At 35.0% G+C, this 24,414-nt stretch overlaps 1 protein-coding gene across 1 annotated transcript in view; it reads right to left on the reverse strand.

Annotated features, from left to right (window-relative positions):
• The window catches only part of Prosalpha6 (Proteasome alpha6 subunit), a 90,977-nt gene that overhangs the window by 32,468 nt on the left and 34,095 nt on the right, over positions 1-24,414 (reverse strand). The window contains exon 4 of the mRNA XM_090412569.1: positions 20,175-20,263. Coding sequence (XP_090268695.1) covers positions 20,175-20,263 — 89 coding nt within the window. The remainder of the gene's footprint in view (positions 1-20,174; positions 20,264-24,414) is intronic.

The raw sequence follows: 24,414 nt of genomic DNA on the forward strand, positions 1-24,414 counted from the left end.
GAAACTTATGCATGAGGAGTCACTGAAAGTGAGAGCAGTATACCTAGAAAGAAAATGGTCAAGAATTGCATTGTAGATGAGATACATGCACTGTAGGAAGGGGGGGGAGACAGACTTATTTCAGGATGAAAGTAGAAGATACCTGTACCAACGAATATTAGATTACAGCAAATACCTCTGCATCTCTTCCAGACCAGTCAGTGGACCTAGAAAAGGAAAAGTAGTAGACATATCAGACAATACAGACATAAGTTAACAATTCAGTAGTTGATTTCAAACCCTGCCAATGATGGGTATGCAAAAACAACTGCTGTCATCTTGTATTCTACCCTAATTAGTATTAATTACTGAAATAATGAGGGTTCTATGGTTGAATTTTCTAAGATGGCAAAACACTACTTACTGTGCCAAAGATCAACTTGATCAATAACTGACTGAAAAAAAAGCCTAGAAAAAGTATGATTTCAGATTGGGATTAAACTGAACCCAACCTGAAACATCCTTTGAAAGGCCCAAATGGGGGAAAAACTTCCCTCATGCTCATATGGCAGTCAAGCCTGCTGGATCCTTGCTAAGAATGATTTGGCACAACTTCCTGCCCTTCCAAGCTTCCACCTTTTTCTCACATATCAGAAATATCAATGTAACATTGGTACTGACTGAATGTCACCCAAAGCAGGGTATGAAATGGTTTTGAACTAAAATCAAATGGTCCTCTCAGAACATTTCAATAAGAACTATTTTTTCTAATCATACAAATTAATAAGCACAGATTGAATTTTTTTTTTTTTTTGTTGAATTTATCATCTATATGGATAGGAAACAATTTATTTGTAACTCAGAAGATATATTTCCAGGTCAGAGCAAAAAATTTCACTTCCAGAAAATAATGCTCCATCTGAATGAAAAAACATACATTTATATCCCTTGTTTCACAGTTACATGCATTCATTATTAAAAAATTATGGAAACTACCATGATATAGTAAAACTTCAGTTTAATATAAACCAAAATAATCACCTGAAGTTTCTACCTTCATATCAAGGTCATCATCTGGAGTATACACATATCTACAAAGAGACAAGCTATGTTAAAAATCTTCATAGTATGCTAAAATCACACTAATTTGGTCAACCATTAACACCACTGCCTGCCCCCTGATGGAAAAACACACACACACACACTGCTTGGGAAGAAGTAAATGGGACCCCCTGCATGTGGACAAGGTACAAAAACAAATTAATTTTGGTAACACCTAGTGTTTCATGGAAAGCAGATGATTTTGTTAACAATGTAGATATATAATGTTGACTGTTTCACAGGATAGTCTGAAACTGCACTGAGATTCTAAAAGTTTTTCAGTAACAGAAAGCAGTTAGCAAGAATGCAAAAATCTTCCCAGCAACAAATAGTAGAGATGTTCCAATAACTGTCACAATCCAAATTATCACCCCCCCCCTTTTTTTTATGGTTACAATCAGGATATCTTGTAAGTCAGCAGGCACATATTCTATGTTCTGAATCTGAGTCAACACAGTGATGCTTGACTGTGAAGCTGATTTCCTATATAATTCAAATCCACTAATGCCTTTTATTTCCCAAAGAGAGCAGGAAAATCCATTTAGTCCCAACTACTTTTGAAGACTAGTTGAAAAGATAGTCACCTGTAGGATATCTGCTATTTAGCAATACCAGATTATCTTACTTTTTAATTTTCTGTGGCCGATTTTAATAAATAAAAAGGAAAGGATAACTTTCAATTGTATCATATATGGAAGCATTTCCTAAATGTACAATGAAAATGCATTATTTCTTGTAAGCAGAAATTTCTTTATGAATGTTATGTATAAGAGAGAGAAAGAATAAATAGATTTGCATTGATTAGAATGGAGACTATTCTGAGAGATTGGAAGTTTAGGGTAGAAACAGTTTAAGGCAGTGTTTCTTAATGTGGGGCATATGCCCCATATGGGACAATTTGAATATTTTTGGGGGGGAATTAGAAAATATGTTGCATTTGTCACCTCATCACTGATATACTCAACTATCAGCGTTGAGGTGGGGCATCAAAATTTTTGAGGCATTGAGGTGGGGCATGATCCAAAAAACATTGGGAAATACTGGTTTAAGGCAAAAAGTTTAAGTCTTAAGGCAAAAAGGTGAAAAAGAGTGTTATGATCCACTCAGGCATACTACTCTGGTATATAATGACAACTAGGGAGAAGACAATCACATAGCTCCATAGCCAATCACAGAATACCCAGTCGAAGACTATCAGTGATTTTAACTGACATCTAGGTAGGAGAGTATGACAGACAACTGGAGCCATCTCGTAGTCCCTAACATTATATATTATTGCCTAAAATTTGTACAAGTTCTATGGTCAATTTTGTTGAATTTAAGGGATGAAAAATCCAGTTTCCAAAAAAAAAAAGTTCCTGTAGTCTGCAACTAGAATCAACCTTTTTTTTTTGGGGGGGGGGATAGCATTGATTGATGTAAGGACATTACATCAATCAATTCCTACTACGTATAATAAAGTAAAAACAAAAATGTAACAAAGTTAACAGCAAACAAGAATTTCAGTAACATTTAAATATAGCATTGAAAAAAAAAAATCAATTAGAAATCATTTATAATGGCATAATTATTTATATTTATTTATTTATAAATAACCAAGTTTCAATTTAAATTTAAATATTTCTAATGTTTTATTGCAAGTACACTAAATTATGGTGTACTTGCCATAAAACATAGCACTCATTTTTATTTATAGGAATAAACAGTTTTGTTCACTATGCCTATTAATTTGCAAGAGGAATGAAAATGTCCTTATATAGTTATAAATATCCCCTTCACAGCAGACCATACCAAGTAGACTAAGTAGCTTTCTATAAATGTCATCAATTAGTATTGCATCAGCTTCAGAATGGAAATTCAGAATGATGGTGATATATTTTGTTTTCTGTCTCAATCATGTCTTGAAATGATGAGGCAATGAAGTTGCAAAGCTTACTGACATTGTATGCAGCAGGCATGTTAGCTCTGAGATGCAGAATTGTTTTGAGCTTTTTTCAATTGTATCAAATTTCCCGGGAGAAGATTTTTTCAAGCACGATAAGGTGCTGTTACAGGCTATCCATGTGTTTGCTGAGGTTTAAGGCCTGTTTAACAGTAGGGAGGCACAGGAAACAGAGAAATGGCTAGTTGAGGTTGCTTAAGGAGTTTGAATGGATGTGTCGATTTTAGCACGATCAGTACGAGTTCACTGCAACAAAAATCACAAACTCTTTTCCCAAAATGTCTAGTCTGAAGCTTCAGTGTTAAGGCTTCAAGAGGTCTATCTAAATAAATAATAGCAAGACTCGAGGTACTCTGTTGCCTTTGTACTGCAGGCATGTCTACACGTTGACTGCTAGCACTTGCTATGGCTGATATTAAGAATATGGGGGAAACTTACTTTTGAAATACTCAGAATACTTATGGTTAGCTTAGCATTCTTCAGTCCCTTGAGAACTATTACTGCACTTTCGTTTGGGACAGAAGCTTAAACAAAATCACTTCTAAAATGAAATACCACCTGATGTATTGATTGCTGATGTCTTGCTAGCTCAACATTGCCGGGGGAGGCAGTGATGTTCTCCACAGTGATCTGTGATTACTGCTAATATGAGAATAGGATAGCGCCAACATTCATGCAAGATTACACCATCAGTTCCACTGCAGTTCACTAGATTCTACAGAATATGAGTCACTTACAGGAACATTATGATTTAAACTAGGATCTGCATAATAGCCTGGTTATCTTTCACCTGATGAAATAATTTTCATCCAAGGCATGTTGTGCTAGTCTGCTTTTAGGGTTGCTCATACTAAGTATACATTTTATGTTCTTTTCTTCTTAGCAAGGTTAGCTGTCTGTCCAAAATACTAATCCCATACTACTGATAGGAGATACTATACACACCTGTGAAGGAGAGAGTATCCTGCAGGCCCCTCATAAGTCTAAGTCTTAGAAAGGTGGAAACTTGGTCTAGAGGTTTAAAGACTATGTATAATCTGGTTGAGGAGGTTTCTTTTTTAAGGAGATTAGCAAGTTTTTTCCTCTAGAATGATATAAGTGGAGCTTTGTGTTCCAGATGCAGTATAGGTCCTAAGGTGTGTGTGTGTGAGAGAGAAATGGGCTAGTATGCTACAGGACTTTGTAATTGGAACTTTTTTCCATTTTGAATGGCCAAATGTTACTTAACTGAGATTTCATCAGGCTGAACACAGATTTGCACATTCAATAATAATTCATATTTATCAGAATTAAAATAATATTAGGAAAATATAAAATTAATAATTTTTAATGAAATATTTTAATATTCTCTAATAGATTTCAAAAGTTTGAAACATTTAATGCATTAGCTTTTGTAATTCAAAAGCCAGTATTTAAAAAACCATAGATAACTTTAAAAAAAGTTCAAACTAAACACTGTATTTTAAATGCTACATTCCATCATACACACACATGTATATCAAAATAAAGCAAATATAATTTACTTTTCTATCAGATATTTGACTCTAGCTTTGCTGTTCTCACTTCAATTCATTTTATATGTGAATGTCTATTATGATCTCTGAGACATCTTGATTAAACTTAAATGTGAAAATGTAATTTACATCAGACTATGCCAAAACAAGAGTAAATGAGCATATTAACAGTCACTGATAATTAAAATAGCATACTTCAATATTTCAAGTAGATCCTTATTGTCAAACTGAAATTTTAGAATGTTCTTTCAAAATCTTAATCAACTTCATCTGCCAATCTTTAAGTTCCTTTAAGGCAACTTCAATGTAACATGCTTTTCAAAATCTTTAAATTTCCCATTTCTTCTTCTTCTTATGGTGCTATCTTCTATCGATAGTCAGCGACCATTTTGGTAAACAAACTGTGTTCTTGCATTAATTGTAGCAGTTGTGCGCTGCTCTTGCCTGTCCACATATTGATGTTGTCAAACCATGATATTCTTTTTCTTCCTCTAGTTCCTTTGCCGTCAATTCTTCCTACCAAAATAGTTTGTAGAAGTTGGTATTTGCTGTTTCTCATGATGTGGCCAAGATGTGTTGTTTTTCATTTCTTGATTATTTGTACAAGATCTTTAGCTTTGCCAATGGATTTTAAGATATCTTCATTGGTAATTTTTTCTGTCCATGATATCTTTAGCATTCTTCTGTGTAGCCACATCTCCAAGGCTTCAATTTTCTTGATAGTTGTCGCCTTTAATGTCCGTGTTTCAACTCCATAGAGCAGAATAGACCACAAGTAGCATTTCAGCATTCGGCATCTGACTTCCATGTTTAGGTCTTTATTGGAGAATAATGTTCTCATTTTCATGAAGGACTGCCACAATTTCAATCCTTGTCTTTATATCTATTTCAGGATTTTTCCCATTGTATTACTCAATCATTGATTCTAAAACAGCTGTGTGTGTGTATACACACACACACACATCTACATTCATTTCCCCAAAATTCTAAATTTTTCATGTATCTTTTGCTAGGCAGTTATTTTTGCCATTCAAGAAATGCTCAGCTGAAAAATAATCTTGAAGGGCAGAAGTTCACTGGTATTTTTGAAAATGGTCACAACTTGTTTTCAAGAACAAATCACAGTACCAAACATTGTGACAACCAGTGCACTTTAGAATTATATGGAAAATTTTTCATCATCAAATTGGAGTAGAGTTTGATTACGATACCACAAAATATTTGCTCGAATGTGGTTCACAATACCAATAATATTATGTAATATCATTTAAAATTTTAGATATGGCACAAAGATTCTGTTGATGCAAAATACAGCAAAAATTAAGTTATATAGATGTGATATTTCCTTCTTTAATAAAGCCTTCAGGTTTTCCTCCCTCACAGAAATGCACACTCTTTGCAAACACAAGATTATACAAATTCAGTTCTGCTTCCATACATTTCTTTTTAAATTTAGTAAAAATGTTGATTCCACACTCATCCTGTTATGGCTGCCAAAGCCAATAACTCCTCAAGGCAATGAAAATGTTTACGAATAAAAATTAACATCTGTGCTGAGTCAATAATATCAGTGGATTCATCTAGTGCTATAGAACAATACATATTTTTACCTTCTAGCAGATTTTTTAAAGTTGTCAAGTAAAACTAACAGCTAATTCATGTGTTGATTGGTTATTTTCCTTCATAAAAGAAGCAGTTTCCTCTTCAGTCTTAGCTGAATTCAAACATGTTACAACTTCTATAAGGCACTCCTTTACAATTTCTGCATTGCTATATGACTTATAATTCTTCCTTCCTAAATATATATATATATATATATATATATATATGCATGCTGTGAGTTACTTCAGTAGATTGATTATCTTATCCAGTAATCATAAAAATACTGTTTTCTTTTCTGGAATTTGTTTCAATTATGCAGATTTTCATTCTTCTCTTTCCAATGATGTGTATGTGTAATATTTGTTAGTCTGATAATACTGATTTGCATAGTCAATTTTCAATACTGTAACAACAGCAGCATCACAAAATAAATGTAAATTTGTCTTCCAAAGGAACTTCATAATAATGCAGCTTCCACTGTTCATTAAACATACTATTCCTTTCCTTAATAGCACTGGCTATTTCTTCTGGTTGAGCTTTTTACATTTTATAAGTCTACAAATAAAATTTCTATGCAAGCAAATACATTATATAAGGCTGCACGACAATTTTAAAAGTCAGTTAAAAGAATTTCATTGGTAACTTACCTAAACTAGTAAAAGTGGAAAAACTGGTAAAGGCTACCAGTTTTTCTACCATTGATACTGGGAATGATGATATCCAGCTGTTTACTGACAATCCTAAATTGAGGAGGGAAACAGCAGATACCCTGCAAGATGACACGAACAGCTACCATTATGGGCAATGGATAATGTAATGCATTTTAGGTATAAAAGAACTTGATTTGTAAATGTTTTATAAAAGTAGCCAAAAAAGAGGCATGGGAAGACTGGTAAGAATATAGAAAATAAATATCAGGAGGTGGCTAAATGTTATAGAGAGAACTAAAGAAGCTTAGAAATGAAGGAAAGAGTACTGTAAAAGGAATCAGAGGTGACATGAAACCTGAAGATAAGGATATCCTAGATGTCTGGAGTAATTACTTTGAAAGACTCTTACAAACCAAGCAGTGACAGAACCATACTAGAAAATTTTCAAGAGGAATGTATATTCCTCTTGAAACTATATAATAGGAATGTATTATCAATACTTGAGGTAGAAAAAGACATCAAAAACTTGGAAAGTGGAAATACGTTATTCGAACAGAAGTGCTTAAACATCATCATCATATTCCAGACATGTACCCACAAGAGGTGTACAGGATATGATAGTACTACATGAAAAATTTATGTCATCACTAACTTCCAATCTACAATTTTCCTCCAAATCAGTCTGTTACTTGTCAAGAACTCCAACATTATCAGATCTTATATTTCTATCGTCTAAGGAACTTTGTACCGTATCAATCTACCTATATCTTGGTCTTCCTCTGGATCATTTTCCTGGCAACCTGGCAGAGAACACTTGTTTTGTTAATCTTCCTTGCCCATTCTGTTTAAGTGACCATACCACCTGAGATTAGCTCTGCTAATGCATTCCTGGATGCTGACAATGTCAAGTTCTTTCCTAATATCCTCGTTTTTAATATGATATTGCCATTGATGCCATCTGTTCACGCCCCTAATCTTTCTCAGGACTCTCATATCTGTGGTCTCTAGTCTTTGGTCAAGTGTTTTACTTCTGACCCAGCTCTCAGATCCATAAGTTAAAACTGGTTTGAACACTGTCTTGTATACAGCTAATTTAGTGTTCCGACTAATTTCTCTCTTATTCCATATGAATTTATTCAATTGACTGCCTACCATACCAGCTTTGTTGATTCTGTTGTCTATTTCCATATTTAATTTACCATCTTCTAAAAATCGTGCCTAAGTAACTGAAATGTTTTACTTGTTCCACAGGTTCTCAGTTCAACAACACAGTTGACATTTTCAACAATTCTACCTATTTTCATTGTATTGGCCTTTTTAATGCTAACCTTCATACCATATCTATTACAACAGTTATTCAATTTAGTCAGGGAATCTTGAAAACTTGTAGCGGATTTATTTAGAAGTATAACATCGTCCGCATAAAACAAAGAGCTGACATTAACATCTCCAATTCCGATATCATGTTTAATACCACATTGCTTCATAATGTGATCCATATAGATAATGAATAACAGAGGGGATAATGTACATCCTTGTCTCACACCACATTTAACATTAAACCATCTTCCTGTACTTCCTTCAATTCTAACTGCTGACTTACAACTCAAATACCGACTAAGTATTGCTTGATATAATGCCCAAATGACACCATACAACTGTAGCGTATTGAACAGCTTCTCTCTTGGCACCTTGTCATATCCCTTTTCTAGATCAACAAAACTTAAATACAGCTCTTTGTTATATTCCCATGCTTTCTCAGCTATTTGTCGTAAAGTGAAGATCTGATCCTGACAGCCTCTATTTTGCCTGAATCCAGCTTGTTCTTCCACAATTCTTCTCAAACGTTTCTCAAGTATACTTGCATAGATCTTGCCAGGAACACTCAGTAGGGAAATACCTCTGTAATTCTCACATTCAGTTTTATTTCCCTTTTTATATATGAGTACTATTAGAGCTCTACTCCAATCATCGGGAATTCGTCCCTCTGTCCAGGCTTTCTGAACAATGCAGTGCAGCCACTGTAAGACTTTTATACCACCATATTTCAGCATTTCTGGTCGAATATTATCTACTCCTTCTGCCCATCCACATTTCAGGCCTTGAATGGTTTTTTCTACTTCAAGTATGGATATGTATTCCTGACTGCATGCCTGCTGAGTGTTTTTTATCACTATGTTACCAATGCTTGTTTCATTTAGCAATTTTTCAATGTTACTAAATAAATTAATTACCCATACTTCAAGGATATCTTTTGGTCCAGTTTCATGTCACCTTTATCATCTCTAATCTTTTACAGCACTCTTTCCTCAATTTCTGAGCTTGTTCAACAACCTCCAGAATATCTTACCACCTTCTTCATATTTATTTTCTATATTCTTGCCAATGTCCTCCAATGACTTTTGTTTAGCTAGTTTTACACAGTGTTTTGCTTTCTTACATTTGTCTCTGTATTCTGTAAGAGTAAAAGCTGACTTATTTGCCAGGAACTTTTGATATGCTTTCTTCTTTTCCTTCACTGCCTGTTTAACTTCCTGTGTCCACCATGGAGTTCTGATTTTTCTATTCTTGCAGACAACCTCACCACATGCCTCTCTGGCTGAATCAATTAGGGTTTTCTTCAAGGCTTGCCACTGAATCTCCAAGGATTCAGTGGCAAGATAATCTTTGTGTATTTTTGTCTACAGTTCACATCTGAGAGCTGCTCAACTTTTATTCGCTTTTAAACTTTCTTACATGTTATTCTTTTCAATATGAAATTCAATTTTATCCTGCTCAAGACTAAATAGTGATCACTTTCAATTTCACATCCTCAGTACACTCTGGTGTCCTGCACCAGGGAGAAAACATCTCTATCAACAATAACATAGTCAATGAGACTTTTCTTATTCGTCGCCTCTTCTCTCCATGTGAATTTGTGCACATTTTTATGTTGGAACATGGTGTTAGTAATAACCAGTCCATGTCCTGAGCAGAAATTCAACAGGTATTTGCCATTATTATTAGCTTTGCTCTTTTCTCCAAATTTTCCCAAAATATTTTTGTAATGTCTGACAATCATTTTCTTCTCTGCTATATAGATCCCCAACAAGGACCAACTTTTCCTTTTTCATTGTGTCAGTTGCTTTTTCTAAAGCATCAAAAAATTCCTCCACTTCTACCTTAGTAGAACCTTCTGTGGGACCATAGGCACAAATAAGTCTCATTGTCCAATTCCCCATTCTGATATTTGCTCGCATCTCTACTTGAGACTGCCTGCCATTCAAGAAGATTAGCCTCGCATTTTGTGCTGAATACTATGGCTACTCCTTCTTTTCCTTGTCATTTCTTGAGTATAATATTTTGTATTTATTGCTTAGAAAGATCTCACCAGTTTTTATCTTTTTTGTTTCAGTCACCCCTATTATGTCGATCTGGTACCTATCTAATTCTTCAGCTATCTCCATTTCTATGCCATTCAGGCTTCTTATGTTGATAGTACCGATTTTTAACCCTGGTGATTTTGAGTTGGGGTGTGCTTTCAGATTTGTTCCAGTAGCTAACTTTTCGCTGTTCGCCCTGGTTCCCTGGCGAAAACAACGGGTGCCTTGTTTAACCGTTCGACGCCCCAGCCGGCATGAAATTTTGTCATGTTATACCATCATTTTCTATATTGGTTATGCTTAAACATGGAGGTATAAAAGTTTTGCAGTGGCTAAACTGCATAATTCAGAGGGCATGGTCAGAAGGTCAAATTCTCAGTGATTAAGTAGAACTCTCATAGTATATAAAAAAGTGAAAAAAACTGAAGGTTGAGAAAGACTGTGGAAAGAGAAACTCTGAGAAGAACAAGCTGGGTTCGAACCAAACAGAGGTTGTCAAGATCAGATTTTCACTTTAAGACAAATAGTTGAGAAATAATGGGAATATGACAAGGATCTGTATTTAAGTTTCGTAGATCTGAAAAAGGGGTGCTTAAGGGTCAAAGCTGTATAACTGAGAGGAGACCTCCACATAGCCTTTAAAGGAATGCAGAGAACCGACCAGGGCTTCTGACCTAATGTCCAATCCTCACATTCTCGTGGTGCACCCTGTTGGGTATCTACTTTGATACTGAACGAACGAGGATGGGCTGGCAATTTGGGATTTAGCCGACCAAATTGTATTCTTATTGGTTAAACCAAAATAAAAAATGATGGTACAACATGACAAAATTTCATGCCGGCTGGGGCGTCGCCCGGTTAAACAAGGCCGCCGTTGTTTTCGCCAGGGAACCAGGGTGAACAGCGAAAAGTCAGCTATTGGAACAAATCTGAAAACAAACCCCAACTCAACATCACCAGAGTTAAAGATCGGTACTATCAACATAAGAAGCCTGAATGGCAAAAAAATGGAGCTAGCTGAGGAATTGGATAAATATCAGATCGACATAATAGGGGTGAGTGAAACAAAAAAGACCAAAACTGGTGAGATCTTTCTGATCAATAAATACAAAATGTTATATTCAGGCAATGACAATCAAGGAAAAGAAGGAGTAGCCATAGTATTCAACACAAAATACGAGGCTAATCTTCTTGAATGGCAGTCAGTCTCAAGTAGAGTAATGTGGGCAAATATGAGAATGGGGAACTGGACAATGAGACTTATTTGTGCCTATGGTCCCACAGAAGGTTCTACTAAGGTAGAAGTGGAGGAATTTTTTGAGGCTTTAGAAAAAGCAACTGACACAATGAAAAATGAAAAGTTGGTCCTTGTTGGGGATCTAAATAGCAGAGTAGGAAATGATTGTGAGACATACAAAAATATTTTGGGAAAATTTGGAGAAAAGAGCAAAGCTAATAATAATGGCAAATATCTGTTGGATTTCTGCTCAGGACATGGACTGGTTATTACTAACACCATGTTCCAACATAAAAATGTGCACAAATTCATATGGAGAGAAGAGGCGATGAATAAGAAAAGTCTCATTGACTATGATATTGTTGATAGTGATGTTTTCTCCCTGGTGCAGGACACCAGAGTGTACAGAGGATTTGAAATTGGAAGTGATCACTATTTAGTCTTGAGCAGGATAAAATTGAATTTCATATTGAAAAGAATAACATGTAAGAAAGTTTTAAAGCGAATAAAAGTTGAGCAGCTCTCAGATGTGAACTGTAGACTAAAATACAGAAAGATTATTGAAAAGAAAATGAAAGAGTTTGAGAACAGGAATCAAACCTTGGAGATTCAGTGGCAAACTCTGAAGAAAACATTGATTGATTCTGCCAGAGAGGCATGTGGTGAGGTTGTGTGCAAGGATAAAAAAATCAGAACTCCCTGGTGGACACAGGAAGTTAAAGAGGCAGTGAAGGAAAAGAAGAAAGCATATCAAAAGTTCCTGGCAAATAAGTCAGCTTTTACTCTTACAGAATACAGAGACAAATGTAAGAAAGCTAAACAGTGTTTAAAACTAGCTAAACAAAAGTCATGGGAGGACTTTGGCAAGAATATAGAAAATAAATATCAAGAAGGTGGCAAAATATTCTGGAGGTTGTTGAAGAAGCTTAGGAATGGAGGAAAGAGTGCTGTAAAAGGAGTTAGAGATGATAAAGGTGACATGAAAACAGGAGAAAAAGATATCCTTGAAGTATGGAGTAATTACTTTGAAAAACTGCTAAATGAAACAAGCAGTGATGACAGCACAGTGATAAAAAACACTGACCAGGCATGCAGTCAGGAATACATATCCATACATACTTGAAGTAGCAAAAGCCATCAAAGGCTTGAAATGTGGAAAGGCAGCAGGAGTAGATGATATTCGACCAGAAATGCTGAAGTATGGTGGTATAAAAGTCTTACAGTGGCTGCACTGCATAGTTCAGAAAGCCTGGACAGAGGGACGAATTCCCGATGATTGGAGTAGAGCTCTCATAGTACCCATATATAAAAAGGGAAATAAAACTGCATGTGAGAATTACAGAGGTATTTCCCTACTGAGTGTTCCTGGCAAAATCTATGCAAGTATATTTCAGAAACGGTTGAGAAGAATTGTGGAAGAAAAGCTTGGTGAAGAACAAGCTGGATTCAGGCCAAATAGAGGCTGTCAGGATCAGATCTTCACTTTGCGACAAATAGTTGAGAAAGCATGGGAATATAACAAAGATCTGTATTTAAGATTTGTCGATTTGGAAAAGGCATATGACAAGGTGCCAAGAGAGAAGCTATTCAATACGCTGCAGTTATATGGTATCAATGGGGCATTATATCAAGCAATACTTACTCTTTATTTGAGTTGTAAGTCAGCAGTTAGAATTGAAGGAAGTACAGGAAGATGGTTTAATGTTAAATCTGGTGTGAGACAAGGATGTACATTATCCCCTCTGTTATTCATTATCTATATGGATCACATTATGAAGGAATGTGGTATTAAACCTGATATCAAAATTGGAGATGTTAATGTCAGCTCTTTGCTTTATGCGGATGATGTTATACTTCTAAATAAATCCGCTACAAGTCTGCAAGATTCTCTGACTAAATTGAATAGCTGTTGTAATAGATATGCTATGAAGGTCAGCAATAAAAAGACAAAGACAATGAAAATAGGCAAAATCATTGAAAATGTCAACTGTGTTGTGAATGGAGAACCTGTGGAACAAGTAAAACATTTCAACTACTTAGGCACGATTTTTACTGAAGATGGTAAATTAAATATAGAAATAAACAACAGAATCAGCAAAGCTGGTATCGTGGGAAGTCAATTGAATAAATTCATATGGAATAAGAGAGAAATTAGTCGGAACACTAAATTAGCTGTATACAAGACAGTGTTTAAACCAGTTTTAATTTATGGATCTGAGAGCTGGGTCAGAAGTAAAACACTTGACCAAAGACTAGAGACCGCAGATATGAGAGTCCTGAGAAAGATTAAAGGTGTGAACAGATGGCATCAATGGCAATATCATATTAAAAATGAGGATATTAGGAAAGAACTTGACATTGTCAGCATCCAGGAATGCGTTAGCAGAGCTAATCTCAGGTGGTATGGTCACTTAAATAGAATGGGAGAGGAAAGATTAGCAAAACAAGTGTTCTCTGCCAGGTTGGCAGGAAAACGTTCCAGAGGAAGACCAAGATATAGGTGGATTGATACGGTACAAAGTGCCTTAGACGATAGAAATATAAGATCTGATAATGTTGGAGTCTTGACAAGTAACAGACTGATTTGGAGGAAAATTGTAGATAGGAAGTTAGTAATGATGTAATTTTTTCATGTAGTACTGTCATATCCTGTACACCCCTTGAGGGTACATGGCAGGAATTTGATGATGATGATGAGATCTGAAAAAGGCATACAACAAGGATGCCCAGAGAAAAGTTTTTATAGCACTATAATTATATGGGGTGAAAGGAACATTATACAGAGCAATACATAGTAAATTTTTAGGTTTAAGTCAGCAGTTAGAAATGAAGGAAATACGGGAAAATGGTTTGATGTAAAATCAAGGGTAAGACAAGGATGCACTTTATCTCCACTCTTATTTATCATCTATATGGATCACAATATGAAAGAAAGTGGCATCAAGCCTGATATTAGAATGGAGATGTCAAACTTAGCTCTTTGCTTTATGCAGATGATATATTCCTAAACACATCTAATGCAACTCTTCAGGATTCTCTAACTAAATTGAATAACAGCTGTAACAAATTTGGCATAAAAATCAGCAATAAAAGACCAAAACTATGAAAACAGGCAAGAGTATAGAAAACTTCAGTTGTATTCTGAATGCAGATCTTATAGAACAAGTAAAATATTTCAGCTATTTAGGCACAGTTTTTAGTGAAGATGGCAGATTAAATCTAGAAATAGACAAAAGAATAAGCAAAGCTTGTATGATGAGTAGCCAAATGAATAAATTTATATAGAATAAGAGAGAAATAGCCAAAACACCAAACTAGCAATATACAAGACAGTGTTTAAATCAGATTTAAGTTATGGATCTGAGAGTTGGATTAGAAATAAAGCACTTGATCAAACACTAGAGACCACAGATAAGAAGGTACTGAGAAAAATTAGGGGAGTGAACTGATGGTATCAATATCAGAATCATATTAAAAATGAAGATATTAGAAAGGAACGTGAGATTATTAGTATTCAAGAATGTGTCAGCAAAGCTAATCTAAGGTAGTATGGCCACTTAAATAGAATGGGTGAAGAAAGGTTAGCAAAACAGGTGTTTGATGGCTACATGGCAGGAATGAGACCCAGAGGAAGACCAAGATCTAGGTGGATTGATTCAGTCAGGAGTGCCTTAAAAGCACAAAATGTTAGATAATGACAATATTGGAGTGCTCACAAGTAACAGATTGATTTGGAGGCAAATTGTTGATAGGAAAATAATAAAAATGTAAATTTTGTGCTGTCACGGTATCCTGAACATCCCTTGAGGTACACATCAGGACAGTGATGATGAACTGAATGCTGTATATTAGGCTGATAGGAACAAACTGCAAGAAAATGATGAGGTTAGAAATTTCAGGATAATGGCAAAAAGGGAGATGAAGTTCAGGAGACATATTGCAAAAGAAGGTGAAATAACACAGTCACTTGGCTGAATTTCTTTAGGATGAGAGGAAAGAGAGAGAGAGAGAGAGAGGTTTGAAGGTTTTCAAACTTTGGTTTGTGAGAAGAAATAATCTTCAACAATTTTCTTCACTGTACTCAGAACTAGCATAATTGCTTTATTCTAGGAAACAGGACACGTATACGTTACTCAGATTGTAAATGTTGCTTCAGGAAACCATACTTGTGAAGGAAAAAAAAAAAAATGCAACATCAAACTGCAAAAAACTTATCCTGAGGTCAATTTACTCCTCTGTATGTAAGGCCTAATTAAGAGACTCAAACTCAATGCAACATTGCATTATATGAGGAGATTAGAGAACACAAGATTACTTCAGCACTTACCATTGTGTTCTTGTACTGTGTCTTTCACATCACTGCAACTTACAAAAATAATGCATTCTCAGAAATCTACTTGTAAATTCAATTTATTTCTTCCATAAGATATATCATTAAATTAGTCAATGCCTTTCTGGAATAAATTAACTTAATACAAAGATAGTAAAAATGACTAATTTGAAAATATTCTAAAAAAGTTAATTATAAAAATGCATAATTATCTATTTTTACAAATAACTTTTTTAGAATTAAGAATTAAAAGTGGGCCTGCTATTAAATTATAATTAATAACAAGCCCACTCTCTAATAATGCCTTTGAAGTGTAGGGAATTTTTTTTTTTTTTTTTTTAAACAAACTATAGACTGAAATGAGCTTGCATAATCAGAAATTTTTTGCTGTGATTGTTAGAATGACTGATACCATTTGTTTTTCATATTGAAATATTGAGACTGAGTATTGACATGACTATTAAATGCTTGGCCAACCAGAAACCGACCTGGTTGACCAAATGGTTGGCATATCTGCTCTCCAACCAAGTTGTGGGTTTGAATCCTGCCATTCGCATGGATGTTTGTGATTGTCTTTAGGTGGGAGATGAATTTCAGTGCTCAGATTTCACATTTGGTCTCTAAAGCAGGATTTCTGGGCTATGTAAAAAATAAAATAAAAACAGAAACAAAAATTTCTCGTCCTCCCATAGTACGAATTCACTATAGGTTTATGAAAGGCTTTTGTGTGAGATGGATATATAAGCACACATGACATTAACATGCAGAATATGTTCAGTAACAGAAGAATATTCGGTGTGTTTCTGTGTGTGTGTATACACACACACTGCTATCATAATTTGTATATTTACTGCAAAAGAAATCCTGTACAATTTGGATGAAACGTTATGTTACTAAGTAAATAAATGTTATCAACTTATTCTGGTGTTTTGCCTTATAAATTTTAATCATTCCTTCTCCAATATATATATATATATATATATCAGTCATCCCTCGACTTATGCCCGGGTTCCATTCCACCCAGCAGGACGTAAGTCGATACATTAAATCAACAGAGTTATAGGGGATAGGGACTTAACCATAATAAATGTACTGTCATTTTAATTTTTACACCTTATTATAAAACTGTACTGTGTGTTACTGTCACTATAAAACAGGAGAATAATCACCCAAATCTTTCTCCATCTCCATAATCACATCTTCATTACCTTCCCTGTGTGAACGATCAGGTGTTGGCTCTTCTGGTGTAACCTTCGTTTTTCTGATGAAAATGTCAATGTGCTTTGCTTATTCCTCTTCTTCTTTTCATCATAAATTTGTTCATACCAAGCAAACACATCATGTATTTTCATTTCTATTATTAAATAGCGTTCAACTTTAGGGTCCATGTCTTCAGCCATTTTGAGAACATCACTAACTGCAAAGAACATTTCTGCAAGACCCTTCACTGTAAATTGTTTAACTACCTCTTCCTTTTCTCGTTTTTCCTCTTCTACAACAGTTGTTCATCCAGTTCAAGCAATTCTTCTTTTGTCAACTCTTCAGGGGTACTCTCTCTCTCTCTGAGTTGAATTATGTCGTCATTTCACTTCGAGATTCAGATTGTTTGCTAGGCCCACTTTACAAACTTCCAAAATCATGCACAAACCTTTTTAATGTGTTTGTCCATATGCAACTCATACATTGAGAGGTCACTTCATCCCAAGCCACAGCAATATTTTTAAGAGCATGATAAATATTGAATGTTTTCCAGAATTGCATGAGAGTCTGGTTATTTTCTTTAGCAGCAGAAATGGCTTGTGAAAAAGTTCTCCGTAGATAATAAGCCTTAAACACTACAAGAACTCCCTGATCCATCAGTTGGATCAATGAAGTAGTGTTTGGAGGGAGAAACATGACCTTGAACTTGATGAAGATCACCGCTATAAGATGTACAAGACGGATGACCTGGAGCATTACATAGAATTAATAAAATTTTAAATTCTACATTTTCTTTCACTCCCATAACAGTTGATTAAGGCATCCTGAAACAATTTTTAGTCATCCGAAGTCATAATGAACTGGGAGTAGGCTTCCTAATGTTTTTGAAGATTCTCACTGTGCCATATCACAAAATGGTTTGTTTATATCCAGCCACACCCGTAACAGAATCGCAATAAGGGCATTAAGAGCTTTGAAATTAGGCATAGGTTTTAGCATTTTGTGGATGAATATCCGGTGCATTTTTTTTTCCGAAATAAGGACGTCTATCTCATCCATATTAAATATTTGATATGGCAAATAATTTTCCTTCGTAATAATTTTATTCAATTTTTCCACAAACTCCTTGGCAGCCTTCTCAACACACGAAGATTCACATACATTTTCACACTATGCAGCGCAAAATGCTGCTTGAATTTTATGAACCAACCAGAAGCGTTGAATTTGTAGTCATAATTGGGAGGGACGTAGTGCCTTAGCGGTTATAGTGACAGTGCTAAGAGGGTATGCGCTTTTGGTTCAGGTCCTCTATCCATGATGAAAGTAGCTTTTCCATATCACCGATAGGATCTTATCGTTGCTTTGTCACTATCATCGATTTAATGGAAGCAGATCCTTTCACAGCCTCTACGATTTTATCCTTATTTTTCAAAATAGTCATCACTGTAGAATGAGACCATCCGAAGTCATGTGCGATCACAATGACAGGCTTACCAGCTTCATGTTGCTTTATAGCTTGCAAATTCGTTTCAAGATCAATTACTCACCTCTTTTTCAGATTCTTCACTAGGTTTTTTGATTGTGCGTGTAGGGGGCCATGTTGCACAAAACATCGTGAAATATTTAACGATAAATACACAAATAACCCATTTCTCAAACACAAAATCAATAGAGGAACTGTTGAAGACATGTGCCGACTGCTAAGGGTGGTTGCCACTGTGCATGCTTTACCTTATGCTCAGTTGCGTCTTGTTCGAAAGTATAGCCGAGAAAATGTTATTTATTCCCTCTTCTGGGATCATGGACATATCTTCAAAAGGACGTAAGTCGATGACTGTGTGTGTGTGTGTGTGTGTGTGTGTGTGTATACACACACACACACATATATATATACACATATATACATATATATATATATATATATAGAAGGAATTACTAGAGTGAACAAACCAAGATAAACCAAGAACATAATTTCTTGGCATGAAATGAATTTATCTTGTTAGATAAATTCCTCACACCAAAACAAGCCTTAAAGGTTTGTAATTTAATTACAAACCATTAGGAAAAAGAAAACCATGCCGTCATCTCAAGAGATTCAACAATGACTTCTAAGGCCAGAGAAGAGGCAACTCTAGGCCTAAATTCTTGACAGGCATGACAAGTGAAAAAACTTTCAACATCTATCTCTAAACCAGAGCATTTTAGTAATAATATGTGATACCTTCTGACTATTTGTATATGGAAATATGACTTCTGAATTACTTCACCCTTTGTATCACTTCTGGGTCAGGCTCCCACTGATGAGACCCAAAAAAATTTCAACATTTTTTGGGGGGTCTGAGCAATGGCCCTTTCCATAATGCATAGCATTATACATGTCTGTAAAGATGTGTGTTGCATTATGGGATACTAAGCCAATTGATGTGAAGTTATTAAAGGATGAAACCAATAAACTATAAATTAAAGCATCTTTAATTTATAGCATAATCAGGTGAAAAAACCTTCAATACCAGACTGAACATTTCTGGCTGTACATCATAAAATATCAGTGAACTTCACACAAATGTTCGTAAGATCAGGATCCTATGTTTGTGAAATGAACTGGGAGTCGCAATTTGTTGGTCCATGCAATGTTCAGAAATACGAATCCATTTCTTGAACATTCATAAGTAGAGGTTTGGTTTAACTGATAACTGATTTTTATATTATTATTATTATGAAGAGAGACTTGAAAATAGAGATGAAATGCATCACCAAATAGAGACGTCACCTTTATTTGGTGATGCATTTCTTCATCGCTAGCAACCGATCCACCACGCCTGTAACAACACCACTAGGTAATTAAGCTTGTTAGATAAATTTCTCACACCAGATGGCTTCAAATTCACTGCCACATGAAATACTCTTACTAATAATGCAATCATAGGTCTCAACAGTAACTGGATCCGAGTCATCTGATATCATTAGCAGCACGCCCCCTCCCTCTCCTATCCTGTCTATCCTTCCTAAAAATAATATTCCCTTCACACTCAATACCAGTTAGTATGCCTGATTGTACAGCTAAAATGTAATAAACAATTTAAAATTGTAAAAGCAATCATTCCAATAATAAATAAAAGTTCAGAAGAATTTTTTCAATGGATCAACACCCAAGATCTCATTTTCTACCCTGAAATAAATGAATATATTATTCTGAAATTAGAAAATGAATATGTAAAATTATTACAAAATGGAGAACAATTTCATTAAAAGGATACTATTTCCTAATAGTGCTACCAATCGACTAATAGGCAGTGGAGCATCATGAGCATAACGGTTACTAAGGCATTCAGTACGCATAAATTTGCTAGAAAAAATTTAAATATTCAAATTCAGAATTTGATATTAATATACATACATCTATATTCTCTATGCTTATAAACAGTCATAATAGCAAAATTCTCTTTTCTATAATAACATATCCTTCATTTTAAAATAACACAAGTTTTGTAGCAGCACAATAAGTGTTACAGGATTGTATAAAATACTGATGTGAATCAAGAGTTCAGAATTAAAATTTCAAGCAGTTTATTTAAAGCACTGATTAGCAACTGTCTAGTATTAGGACCAAACTTTTCTCCTGATCAAGCAAGCAAGCAAGGAATGAAATTACTATTCTCGCATCTTTCTATGAAGAAGAGCCTGTTGAGCTTTCAAGGCAATCTAAGTTTCTGCTTACTGAATCGCCATCATGCTTTTTATGTGATATGATTCCTGTGAAGAATCTTCAAATGTTTAGATAGGCTTAGGTGTCAGCAGTTATTCATCTTAGTAGTAGTAAACATCCAGAAAGTTTAGTCTATCCTTCATAATAGCTTTATAGCCACAATAACAAAAGAATTTTCAAATAAGACATCACTAGAAAAATATGAACTCATTCAACAGTGTATGTGCTGACCACAACTACGTCAAGAATGTACCTGCGTAAAATTATTCACCATCCTGAGCAATAAATGCCATCAATGATCTTAGTCTTTACTATCAAATCTCACCAAGTACCTAAATTAGAAATGATGAATATCAAACATGGGATCTACAATTCATCTTGGCTAAAGCCCTCTAGATCTATGCCATATAGAGAAAGTATTACACAGGGAGCAAATTTGAACAGCTTCAAAGAACTTAGCACTTGCTCAAAATGAAGCTCTAAATTTAAAATTTGAACTTTCAGTTATGTATATCCTGATATTTAGGATGTGCTTAAAAGAATCAGTGCCAACCAGCCTGGATGGCTGAGTAGTTAGTATATCCATTCTCCAACAGGTTGGGGGGTTTGAATCTCACCATGGATATGAATGTTTATGATTGTCTTTAGGTGGGAGATGTACTTCATTGCCAAGTGAAACCACCACCACCCTGCTTGAAAGGAGGCCTGAAGTGGCTTGAAAAATGTTCCATGTTTGGTCTCTAAAGCAGGGATTCTGAACTATGTAAAAAATAAAAAAAAAATTCTTAACTCACGCATAGTACACGTGCTATAGGTGTACATAAAAATCTTTCATGGTTTAGTCACATAACCACACACATTCTGAAACCAATAAAAAAAAGTTTTGGAGCCAAATTTCATTCTATGAAATTCGGCTAGAATTTCTTTGTTAGATTTAAATGGAGATATAAACACACAAATGTAACCATCTGAAATCTCTCTTTTTTAGTGAATGATTCTGGGAATTCAGGTGCAAACTTGTTTGCTTACACTTGGATAAAGGATTAAACCAAATATATTTCTTGGTATCTTTAATTTATAGTGTAACCAAGTGGAAAAACCTCCAACAAATACAGGTAATGCTACTTTATGGTCAACTTACCTTTGCCAAATGAATCGATTAGTCTCTAACAACACTTATCAACTTGTAAAAGATAACCCAATAAACTCTAGTATTTATCTATAAAAAGAAGGTATCACAATGGGTTTACCTTCTAGTGACATAACCACAAGGTTTTCACTAGAAGGTAACATTAACACAAGGAGTTGGTAGGATATTTTCTCTTCTACATCCCCCCCCCCCAAAAAATCATCTCAAACACTGGCACAATGCTTTAAAAGAACAAATTTCTGTCGAATATTATGGCACTCTCTGCCCATGTACCATGTTCTGGTCATTTCATGTGGCAAAATAATTTTTATCTATAAAAAAGAAGATATGGCAGTGGCACACCCAGAGGCGGGGGGGGGCCTTCTCCCCCAATGAAAAAAGAAAAAAACATTAGAAAATTTTCCAAAAATCTTTTCCTAATTAAAATTCATTTTTTTTATTTATGCTGTGTCTTCTATTTCTATACTACTTATGAATTAGCGATCATTGCAGGTGCTCAGTCATAGGTCGTATGCAATGCATAGTGTATATTCTCAAAACGTCTACTCAACTTCCCCCCTCCCCCAAGATTAAATCCTGAGTGTGCTACTGGACAATGGGTTTGCCATCATTACCTTCTAGTGCCATGACCACTAAACAGAAAAAGCACACATACAATTTATCACAGAACAGAAAACCAGAACATACTTCCATTCCTATGTACACGTGTCATACACCTCAGAAAGTCTCATTTCTACTGGTCCTATCATCGATGCCATATGTTCAATCTTCTCATTACTCTCAGAACTTCGATGAGGTGTCACCAATCTATGAAATGTTCTATTTTTAATCAAACTGTCAGAATCATAAGTAAAACATGGTTTAAACACTGCCTTGTATATTGCTGAGCTGAGGTTTTGGATGACTTACCTCTTGTTCTACATAGTCAATTCTCGCTACTCATTATTGCAAATACTTGAAGTGGGAAAAGTTTTTAAGAAGTGGAAAGAAAGCAAAATAGTACCACTCCATAAACAGATGATCAGGAATAGAATACAGGACTTAGTTAATGAACAAGTATTCTTTATGACGGTCAGCAAGGATTTGTAAAGGGTAGGGCTTATTTTATCAGTCTACTTGCATTTTATGATAAGATGATGAATGTGCTGGATAAGGGAGATTCATATACAATGATGCTCTTGGACTATGCAAAAGCATTTGATAGATTACTTCATAACAGGGGTGTACATGCTGCAAAGGATGGGAATGGATTGGATAAAGATTGGCACTAAATAATACCAGCAAGTTGTGTATGATGTAGTGTCTCAATAAAAAGGAAGGTAACTTGTACTGTGGTGCAGGATTCTTTCTTGGACTGCTGTTCTTTAACTTATTTGTGAATGATAAGTCATACAATTGACTGAAATTCTTCAGCAAAGTTCAGACAAGTATAAGAAGTGCTGTTGATGTTCCTTGGACATATTAACTTGGAGAGATGAGGAGACATTTAGTTTTAGCATTAATAAGTTACATTCATTTCACAGAAACATGCGTGATAGACATAATACTATTTTTTAAATAATAGTTTCACACATGCAAAAGAAATTCATTAAATACTCCAATATTTCACTCAATGTAATATGAGTATATAAAGCAGAAGAATTGGCTACCACATTTACAATATGAATACAAGAATGAGTCCAACAGCATGTGCATACTCTATGTCTCAGTCACAGCTGAACATGTAGAAGGAAACACTATTAAAGCTACCGGGGGGAAGAGATGGTTATGTAATTTAAAATAAATTAATTATTATAAACAACTATAATGACACCCCAAAACTTAGATAGGCATATAGTCTGTTCAATTAGGGCTTCACTAGATTCATGAAACAGGCAATCAAATTTAAACTTACTGTAGTGAAACATCTGTTTGATTCCAACGAACTTTGTGTCGAGCATCGATGGCATGAGAAGTAAGGCCTTAATCTTCTGATTCCAGAAATCTTATATAATGTTTACATTCTTGGATTGTGATCTCGGCAGAACAGCCAGTCTGTTCAAAGTAGCAAAGTTGATAGGAACAAAGTATTTGATAAACACCAGGTAAGGACAGAGGTGATAATTTATTGTTAGGGAATAGGTGGTAAAAAAACAGATAACTTCCAGGTTGGTTTGAAAATGGTGTAATTGCAGAGAATTCTTGCTATTTGTTCAGCAGTTCCTTTAAGGTAGGGTAAGGTGGATCCTCTTAACATCAGACTGCAGTCTAGCACAAGGATGATAACCACTGATTATCTGCATCATGATTTCATTATATCCACTAAGTGATAGGGTGAGTTATTTTATTTATTCTATTTCTTGAATTGTGTGAAGTCCTATGCCACACAATTTTATTTTATTTTATTTTTATTTATTTATTTTATTTTTCATTACACAAAAAAGTGCTCTGGAACTTGAATAGTGTTTCCTCCTACTTGTTCAGCTGCGACCAAGACCAATATCTTATAGCATATACGTGAAAGTATATGCTATAAGACTCATTCTTGTGTTCATATTTTAAATGCTGTAGCCAACTCTTCTGCTTTCTCCCTGAATGCTGCTCATGTACATTGAGCGAAATATATAGTAGCATTTAATAAATTCTAGTTTCCTTTACATGC

The sequence above is a fragment of the Typopeltis vanoorti genome, chromosome 23 (assembly GCF_054136105.1).
Source record: "Typopeltis vanoorti isolate ZY-2024b chromosome 23, IOZ_Tvanoo_1.0, whole genome shotgun sequence".
NCBI classification, from domain to species: Eukaryota; Metazoa; Arthropoda; class Arachnida; order Uropygi; family Thelyphonidae; genus Typopeltis; species Typopeltis vanoorti.